Source organism: Nematolebias whitei, chromosome 13 (genome assembly GCF_014905685.2).
Source record: "Nematolebias whitei isolate Nwh7 chromosome 13, NemWhi1, whole genome shotgun sequence".
NCBI lineage: Eukaryota > Metazoa > Chordata > Actinopteri > Cyprinodontiformes > Rivulidae > Nematolebias > Nematolebias whitei.
Genome location: NC_056510.1, coordinates 16,936,019 through 16,946,847, shown reverse-complemented (window position 1 = coordinate 16,946,847; position 10,829 = coordinate 16,936,019). Strand labels below are relative to the sequence as shown.

General features: G+C 37.5%; 1 protein-coding gene across 1 annotated transcript in view; it reads left to right on the top strand.

The window, feature by feature from the left end:
* Positions 1 to 3,241: 3,241 nt before the first annotated feature.
* ikzf2 (IKAROS family zinc finger 2) overlaps positions 3,242 to 10,829 on the top strand; it is a 31,834-nt gene continuing 24,246 nt past the window's right edge. The window contains 1 exon segment of the mRNA XM_037686140.1: positions 3,242 to 3,398. Within this exon segment, the coding sequence (XP_037542068.1) occupies positions 3,242 to 3,398 (157 nt within the window).

The following is a 10,829-nucleotide window of genomic DNA, read 5'->3' as shown; positions in this document are numbered from 1 at the left end:
GTTGGTGTTTTTGGTGTGTGTGTGGTGTGTGTGTGTGTGGGGGGGGGGTGTAAACTATAGATGTTTGCAGACATGCATATTGATTTATTTACAGTTTTTTTTCCAATTTTAATATTTTTAACCTTGGCTGTGGTAAACTATGTGCCATATTCAAATGCATGATAATTCAGTTATGCCATCTAAGTCTGGGTCTGCTGAGCACTTGTTAGAAAGTCAAGATTATGCATCATGTGTAAACAGTGAGTGTCAAAATGCCTTTGCAAATCCAGAGGACAGTGCAAGGAGGCTTTGTGTTATTAGAGTCTGATGTAGTCGAGACAAAAGGGATATGTCTGTCCTTAAAAGTTCTTCGTTTCTTAAGTATTTTTCACAAGGTCAAGGATGACTGAAATCTGTGGATATGATTGTGTACAAAAGGAACCCCATGCACTAAACAGAACCCGTTTCTGCTTTGGTTTGTCATCCATTGCAATGAAACAGGCATTGCTTAATCTTTAGCAATACAATAAGTATATTTGTTATTGCATTTAACTGGATAAAACATATTTTGTATTGTGTTTGGACTCTATAAAATGTATTTTGCCACAGACTAAGGTGGCTAATCTTGTGCATTGGCACAATATAAATGAACTGTGTTTAATCAAGTTGTACTTTGATTTCCTATCAGTGACTATTATAGATAGACTCTGGTAGGGTAGTAATTGAAATTATCTAGAGAAAACTCTGTAAATGTTAATTTCTGAAAAAAATATATATGATAGATTTAAAACATGTTTATGAGAAAATGTTATATGTAGGCATTGTTAAGGATGTGGCATCATTACCTGTACAGAGTTAGATCTTAAACCTCTCCAGCAACATGTAACTCAACAAGGCCTATATCACTGTGCCAATAAATACAATAAATAAAATCAGTAAAACAAAGTAATTTTAGATTTTTTTTTTAAAATGTCATACTGAGTTTGTTTTGACCACAGCATTAAAGTTACTTTTTTTTTCTCAATATGAAAAAGGGGATAGCTAAATTGTTAACTGAGTACTCTTTATTTTTTTTTTAATGATTGATTATTAAGATTTTTGTTAAAAAATAATATCACTAATGTAGGTACACTAGTTAAAAGTGCGGGCAGCACGGTGGCACAACTGGTAGAGCTGCTGCCTCTCAGCGAGCAGGTCCTTGGTTCAAACCCCGGTCCAGGGGCCTTTCTGGGTGGAGTTTGCATGTTCTCTCCGTGCATGCGTGGGTTTTCTCCGGGTACTCCGGTTTCCTCCCACAGTCCAAAAACATGCATGTTAGGCTGATTGGTCACTCTAAATTGTCCCTAGGTGTGAGTGAGAGAGTGAATGGTTGTTTGTCTCGTTTGTCTCTATATGGCCCTGTGATGGACTTGCGACCCGTCCAGGGTGTACCCCGCCCCTCGCACAGTGATTGCTGGACATGGGCACCAGCGACCCCCATGACCCAAAATGGAATAAACGGGTAAAGATAATGGATGGATGGATAGTTAAAAGTGCAACAGCTGCATTCAACATTAAGTTTAATCAAGAGATGCAGAAAGATCTATAGAGGCTGATTTGTGTCACAATCAAGATTCCATAACTGTAAGAACTCACAAAACAGCAAGACAAATCAATCAGTGTTCACTTTTGTTATACAATGAACAGTTTTATGTTTAAATTTCTTGTTGTGTATAGACCTAATTCAAGATGTTGGAGCTTTATCTTTGCCAGAAGTTTGAGTATGTCATTACTGCATTTAACTTTACTTAAACAAGTTTTTCTTAATCTTGAAAATAATAAAAAGCTGATCTAAATCAAACAAAAAAAGAGCATGACCATGATCAACTGGGGGGTTTGAGTAACGACAATATAAACAAAACTAAACTGCATATGAGTGCCATCATAAACTGGGTTTTTCAGCCACAATCAGCAACAATATCACTGGTTGCGTGCTTAAGTTAGCATAACACATTTTGCATGGCCATTTGCTATGCATACCCGCCCTCTTCTGACATAAACTGTCATAATAACTCCCCCTATTGCTGTGATCATCTCCACTATAAAACAACCAAATACACATTAACAGGTTTATTATAGCTGGAGGATTTCTGAACCCAAACCTGAAGTGTGATCATTTTAGCTAAATCTTGATATCCTTTGATATCTGCATATCACATTTTGCAGAAGGATGGTATTGTCAGGCTACACAATGTGAAATGTGATGTGCACATCTGACTGCACTGGAGCTGCAAAATGAAATAAACTGCAGCAACAAAAATACTCTGTTTAATGCACCATCAGCTATGCAAGGTCAATGTGATTACACAATTTGACTGTGACAGCAGACTTCTGAATATTGTTTTTAGGGGTCAGCAATCTGCATAACCAATGTGCAACATGTGATAGACCGCCAGTGCCCTCTGTCAGCCTAAACCAGAACATCATGCCTCAGCTTTATTCTCTTTAAAAATAAAAATGTTTAGTTTTAAAAAATGTGTTAAAAATATAAATTTGCACAAACACTGATTATTAGTTTTACATTTAAAAGCAACTCTCAACATCTCATGCATATGTCTTGCTGAGGAGTTTGTAGTTTCAGATGAGGATGTGATAAGCTACCACAGAGACATGCCATACCTAAACCCGTGGCTGTGGGTGTTTGAGCAGTGGGCTCCTTTTGAGGTAAAAGGGTCTAGGGAAAGTCATTAGTGTTTGTTCTTGTGTGTGAAACTGAAAACTGATGGTGGAGAAGCAAAATGCACCCTACCTTAGTTGTGATAATATCTTCAACTCTTCTATTGAAAATATTTTCCACATAAGGTCTGTTTCATTGGCTTGCATACACACACACACACACACACACGCAGTTGTCGTATTTTCCGGCGTATAAGTCATTACAGCGTATAAGTCGCATCAGTCCAAAAATGTCTCATAAATTGAAATAAATAAATAAATAAATTGCTTCACCATAGAAGTTGCATTTATTATGCGTCACCGCTAACCTCCGGGAAACGTGGGCCGGTGTTGTGCCCAAAATTATTTGGCTGCCAAATGGAGGCCGCAAGAGCATGCACGAGAGGACTTGCTGTTGCAGTTCTTCGAAATTTAACAAGATTAACACCTAAAAACAATTATTTGTTTGCTCGACATTATAGCAAAGCTGTGTCTCAACTTAACTTTTCCTTAATAAATGCACTTTAATGGTCAAAGCAGTTAAATTTCACCGAGACGGCGTGGCAAAATGAAGCTGCCTCGAAGCTGCCCTCGCTCCACCACAGGAGCCAGGACGAAGGCTCGTGGCTCTAAAGTGTCCCCCTGCCTGCACCTTGCTGCTTCCTGGGGCTGTGGATCATGCACCTCGCTTCACCCTTCCTCCGCTGCCAGAGTGGGGCAGCAAGGTGTGTGATCCGCGATGGATGGATGGATGGATGGATGGATGGATGGATGGATGGATGGATGGATGGATGGATGGATGGATGGATGGATGGATGGATGGATGGATGGGTGGCGCATTGCCCCACAGCTTTCCTCCACCGCCGGAGCATGTATATAACATCAATGCAGAAGTTAACAAAATACTAAAATCATAAAGTAGTATGAAAAAGTATGAAGGGGTTAATAGTATGTATTATTTTTAAACATGACTTGGTAATGAACTATTTTTATAGCGTATACACTTGACAGGGAGTGGTGGCCCAGAGGTTATAGAAGGTGGGCCTGTGCTTGAAAAATTGCTGGTTCAACTCCCCGATACCGACAACATCCAAATGTGGGTGGGATAGGCGAAGCACCCACACCTGCCTCCACCCTCATTTGCCCCACTCTGGGCCCTTGAGCAAGGTCCTCAGCCCTCATCATCTGCTCCCTAAACAGGTCTCTCTTGAAAATGAGTTCTCGTGACTCAATGAGACTACCTGTATAAATAAAAGATAAACAAAAATAAAATAAAATAAAAATACATGTAACACAAACATTTTTTAAACAAAGAAAAAAAGTATTAACACAAAAAAACAAATACAAATTTAATTGTGTTCTTGTTGACTGCCACCGGAAGACCTAACAGAACACCACAAGAGACATTTTGACATATCGTGGCAGAAAAACCACAAGTGGAACTAATTAACACTGGCTGCAGCTCTTGGGTAAAATGTGTGCACATTCTTTTTTTTATTTATTTTTTTATTTTTATTTTTTTTTAAGAGATGACTAAGATGATACAGATTTTGTTTGTTTGGAACTCATGCACAAGTTTGAGAAAATGTGCAAAATGTGAAACCTTCTTTCAATATTAGTATTGGTTATGTGTGTAGGTGATTATGAGAAATGGAGCAAGAGTTGATATTTGGGAAGTTAAAGCTCCAGTATTCAAACCTGTGAAACCCTCAAGCAGGTGACAGTATATTTTCTATTATTATTGTCAAGTTACATGTATTACATTTCCAACATACTTCAATTTGTGTTTTAAGTTACTTGTCTCTTATTGTTTTAAACAAACCCAGTTAATTCAACTAAATGTCTCATATGAATTTATTGAATGAGTTTATAAAGCACAACATTCAAAACAGATTTGTTTGACTTTGGTTTAGCAATAATGCATATCTGTTCACTTTGCTTTATATTAAATTATTGTATTAACCACTGGAGGGAGCTGTAGTTAAAGGGAGGCAATATGACACATCATGTAGCTTCAAACATCAGTTAAAATATAGAAATGGCCGTTGTATAAGTAATCCATTTCTAAAGTCTAGTCTTATGACAATTGTGTAAAGAAGCAGTTTTTAATGTTATTTTGATCAAAATAGGAATGTCAACAAAAACTAATGATCCTTGTGTTCTTATTGTGACTTCAAACCTACTACATGAATTGTCTTTTTTATGTGAGTGTCTTTTTCTACTAGTCAAAATGTTGCATGCTTAATTTATTGGCTTTGAAAAAGTAAAGATGTCCATTTACACAAGGCAGAAGTGCCAGATACTGAAACCTGTACTCCAAATAAGATATTTTTCATCCCTAAGTAAAACACAATTTACAAACAACTCACTTGTAGATCCAATTGTATAAAGGTGTCTGCTGAAATCTATAACTTTTCACCTTTTAAAGAATAGTTTGAAAGAAAAAAAATAGAAAAAGATACATTTTTACAATTTTGTTTTGTATAAGGAGGTCTTAAACATGAATTTAACATAAAACGCAAAGAATGTTTGTCCAGCACTTTTATTAAATAACAAAACAAGACAAAAAAGAACACAAAAGTATTCAACTTACCAATTTTATTTTATTACTTAATTGTGCTAAACTGGATTTCATTTTTCAGACAGCCCTTGATCCATAGGCATTGCAACCATTATATGTGAAGGGGATAAGTCCCCCCCACATAAAAAAAAAAGTTCATTTGGACCCCCCACTTTTACTATAAAACATTAGTTCAGACCGCGCAGTTTCTCTTTCTTTGTGAACAAATCCATTCCACTTGATTAATAGGAGAATACTCAGGCCACTAAAACTACACTCCATGTTTTCCTGGTTACCTCCAACTCTAAACACAGCAGCCTGTTGCCACGGTCGCAATATACTGTGGTCACAGAATATGGTGTAACACCTGCAGTGTTTCTGTGTGTCTCCTCCTGTCTAGGCATAAAACGTTGGTTACGTACTGTAACCCCATATTCTATGAGTACAGGCACAGCCTTTTATGGCTATCACTAGTGGGTTTATCCCTTTGCGCGCAGCACTGACAACTTTAATCCACGCTCACCTGCTGAGTGGGCCTCACCCCCAGTCCGTATAAATTACAGTGAGACTGGGTAATCGGCTCCCAAATAGCTTTTTTCTTCAGCCATTTTGGAACCAGTGAGGCCCAGAGCTTAAAGGGCTGTGCCTATACTCATAGAATCTGGGGTTACAGTACGTAACCACCGTTCTATTTCATATAAGCTTCGCCCTTTAAGGCTGTTGCTAGTGGGTTAAAGGTGAAGCAGGATGTAGTCTATGCCTCACTGGATCCATTCAGACACAATATGAAGTGCCCACCTGCACCAAAAAACATTTCATCACTCAGCCTTCTATGTGCGTTCCATGCACAGGAGTGCCCTGGAGAGAAAAGGTCTCAGATGGGGAAAAGAGGACAGCTGAAATGCTTACGAAAGGTTACGAATTATAACCGTGTAACAATGAACAGAGCTGGTCAACAGCTCTTCAATATGAACTGATTAATAACAAAATTAACTGATTAGGTACCAAATTAACTGATTGGTAACAGCAGTCATGAACTGATAAGTAAAAATAAAAACAGCAGTCATGAACTTGTGACTGATAATACATGTCTCACACTGTAATTGCATGCAGCCAGATGTGAGCTTAAAACGAAATTCCATGAAACAAGTAAAAAATTTACTAGAGCAAAACACACATAAAAAAAAAAAGTTTCCATTTCAGTTCATTCAAATTCAAATACCTCATTGTTTTTGTTGCGTTTAACAACCTTGGATCTGGGATCTTGAGTAAATTAGGAAACATCATTAACATCATTAATTAAGAAATTAGGAAACATCTTAAAATCATTAAGTTTTAAAATAGTTTTATCACTCATCAGAAAGATTCAACAACATAAATGACTTTTACAGCTTGAACGTCCCAATTATGTTTTTTTTATGATTGGAAAGCCCCATCGTACAGTTAGAGCTAAAGATACCAAAGGGTGGAACAATGACTGAAAATCAGAGAAGATTTATTGTTTTGTTTTCAAGCATTAAAAATTACCTTGACCTGGATGAGTGAGACCTAGAGCTAGTCAGAATGCTGTAAATGCAGCTTGATTAAAATATCTGTAAGCCTTTACACAACTGCCTATGTGACATATGTCAGTTAATCAACCAAAGTGTTTCTGGGCAAGACCCTGAATGAGTGTGATTGGGTGAATGTGGCTTGCAGTATAAAGATGCTTTGAGTTGTCTGTAAGACTAAAAATGATTCATGTAAAGCCATCTTATTTTCTGTTCACAGCTTACACTGAAGTACACATATGCATTAAAAAGTTCACAATGAAACTAAAAGTGTTTAAGTAAGATGTGTGGGATGTCACATGCCCCTAGAAAAAAAAAAAAAAAAAAACCTCCTTGCAACCAAGTGAAGATTTTGTTCTCCAAAAGACATCCATTAGTTTAGATGTTGTGACTGTTGCTTTTATATTCTGTGATGTAAATGATCTGTGGATTAACTGATATTGGATAAGTCTATCTTGTTATACTTTCCCATTATACTTTCCTATGAGCAGAAAGGGCTAGATGAAATCAACAACCAGTGTATTCTGCTGGCAATATAATGCTATTATAAAAACTTATAGGACCTAAGTACTTCAGAACACTCCCCCACACATCGCCCAGATGCACAGAAAAATGCACAATACATAATCCAAAGATATGCTTTAGGGTGTATGGATTTTTTTGTGCATTTTTTTTTATATATATTTTTTAATTGTTGCTTTGTAAAATAAGCTCAGTTTAATTTACTTAGCCTCAAACATGGTATTTGATGGTTATTGCCCCTCGATGTATACGCACTGTTGTTTTGTTGTTGTTGTTGTTGTCTAACAGAAATGTGCTGCATTTATGTTAGTCCCTTCTCAGTTTTGCCCCTAGAAATAAATAAATACATTTTAAAAAAGCTTTGCAGAGAGTGGTGAAGGCTGCACAGAAGTCTGTTGGAGTCACCCTCCCCACCATCACAGACATCTATACCTCCAGATGCAGGGAGAGAGCTACCTGCATCATGAAGGACCCCACTCACCCAGCACACATACTGTTTGACCCGCTCCCCTCAGGAAGGAGGTTAAAGAGCAATAAGTGTATAACCACTAGACTGAGGAACAGCTTCTGCCCTGAGGCTGTTAGACTCATGAATCTCTAACCAAGATAATCACTGTTGCTGTATTCATTGTACTCTTCTGCTCACACAGACTCATGTCCGTGCTGCTGTTTGGCATATTGTTTTTGCGCTATTAGTGCTTAGTGTATATTTAGCTTATGTTTTTTTTTTTTTTTATATCTTAGATCTTATTACTGTTTTTCTTTTACATTCTATTGATGGATGTAACTGTGGTGTGAACGACAATTAAAAAAAAAAAAACACTGACTCTGACTCAAAGTGTTGTATTTTTTTTTATTTTTTTTTTTTATTCTGGTTCAGTCAGTTATTTTAGTTGTCTTAATAGATTTCCTCCACCACCTGTTTGCATGTTGCCTTGTGCATACCAGGGTTTGGGAATCTTTCTTCAACAAACCTTGACAAGAGGATGTTAGAAAACATTGACCATGGAGGATCATTCTCACTGTAGGAGTTCCTTGGACTATGTGTGACAGCAGAAGATAAAAACCATGCTGCACATTTACATCATCAGCCTGGACCTAAGTTCAAGCCGTTGCCTCAGCTCTCCTGTACCAATGCCACTGCTTGTGCCATTTCTTTTTTTGCGGCTGCCATGACCTCTGCCATAAACTTATCCCAAAGCCAAGTTCCTGTATGATGGTCAGCTGATAGCCTGCCTGCTTCTCTTGGTGTTTGAGGAGAATGTCTCTCCAGTGTCAGCTAGAGTTCTGCTGGATGTCTCTCCTCCAGTCATTAGTCTGCATTCGATCTCCAGTCAGCCACTGTGAGGTCAGTCATACTCCTGTCTGCCTGCTGATGTTCCCATTGTCAAGGGGATCCAGGCCAACCCTTCTTTGTATGTTGGATTCATTGAGGGATCTGGGCAGTCCCTCCTTTAGCGTGTTGGGAACGTCCTCAAGTTGTGGTCTTTAGCTGTCCTGACTGTTAACCGTGGACCCCCTGAATCAACCTCCAGTTTTTTTTTTATTGTTTATTTTGTAAAACTAATTTTTAAAATATATTTGTGCAGTGGGCAGCACAGTGGCACCGTTGGTAGAGCTGCCACCTCTCACTGGGAAGATTATTGGATCAAATTCCAGCTGGGGGGTTTCTGGGTGGAGTTTGCATGTTTTCACTGTGCATGCGTGGGTTTTCTTCGGGTACAGTACTCAGATTTCTTCCCACAGACCAAAAACATGCATGTTAGGCTGATTGGTGACTCTAAACTGACCATAGGTGTGAGTGAGAGAATGAATGGTTGTTTGTCTCTGTGTGTCTCTGTAATGGACTGGAGATCTATCCAGTGTGTCCCAAGCCTCTCACACAGTCATAGCTGGACATGGGCACCCAAAATGGAAGAAGTGGGTAAAGATAAAGGATGGGTTGATGGATTGATGGCTGTTTGCCCAGTGGTACATTTTGTTTAGAATCCCTATCCTTTTCTTATAACCTAGTTATATATCTCTTTTCGTCTTCTCTTGCTTGATTAGTATCATTTTGCATGACAAAATTGACATTTGTATGTGTGATATTAGCACAGTTTTGACTAATGACAAGCACAGTTTATTTTAGGGAAAAATAAATACATACCGGTACATAAATACATGCATGCATGTTATTGCATAGGGGAACCAGCACTTTTATGAGCATGTAGAGCTGATTTGTTGACAAATGACACATCACTTTAAGCCATGGTAAATTAAATCTGTTTATATTGGATTTTACTTTAACAATAAAATGTGAAACGATTGTACGTTTCTAGTTTTCATTTTTGTTTTACTATAATTTATCAGACTTGCTAAGTTGCCTCCCAGAACTCATTACTGTAAACAAAGTGGCAACAATGCCAAACGTATTTTTTTTGTGGCACATACACCACGTAAGTGCCATGTGTTGTCATCACTGTATGGTCCCATACAATGACAAAATTAGTTCTCTGCATTTAACCCATCACACGTGAGAGTGGGCAGTTATGGGCAGCAGTTAGGGATTAGGTGTCTTGCTCAAGGACACCACAACATGTGTGGATGAAGGGGAGTTGAACCTGTGACTTTCTGGTCCCATGTTGACTACCTCTACGTCATCCCGGCACAAAAATATATTTGATAATTCTCCAAATTTTCTGAAGCAACATCTTATAGATTTAATGGGACACATGTTTGTGCTTTCATTGATTAAATTTGCTTTAATAGCAATGACGTTTAAATAAAGATAACCATACAATAGCTGTAATGCAAAATGAACGAATAAGGAAGAACATCATTTGGGAAAGCTGATTGTGTGAAACGTCATGCAGTTTATGTAGATCTCAGTCAAAGCCACTTTTTGTGTGTATGAATTTTAAAGAAGCAATACAATAAATATCACAATGAGGACTTTTAAATGAGAATATATACACACACAATGATTTAACCTGTTTTTACTGTGTCGTGACTGTATCATACTTTATTGCTACTTTGTTACATTTCCTGGCTAATGTCACAAACCATACTGAATACTGAGGGCTAACCTAAAAGAGTGAAATAGAAAATCAACCTGGATGAACATAATTTGGAAGCAAACATACAAAATAATATAAAATAAAAAATAATTAAAATACCAGGAAAATTGTCAGTTTTTCACAAGAAAACGGTAAAAAAAAAAAAAAAAATGCATTCACTGTTTTTACCCCAACTATTGGCAAGTGATTTCAAAAGACGACTTGTGTCTGAGACAAAACATCATTCTCTTTGAGTCTGGGGATGAAAATGGTTTGGGTTTTACAACGACAAAGTTCTTAAATTCTTGTTACGACCAGTGAATTTAAACAGATTAGATCCAATCCCAGCCAGTTTTATATGTAAGAAGTAAAAATAAAATTAACATTAATGATCAAAACAACAACTAAGCAAATAAACAGATGAGCAATCAATCCTTTTCATATTTGAGCTCAGACCTAAAGTGTTTGCAGAAAGCTTTTTTTTGG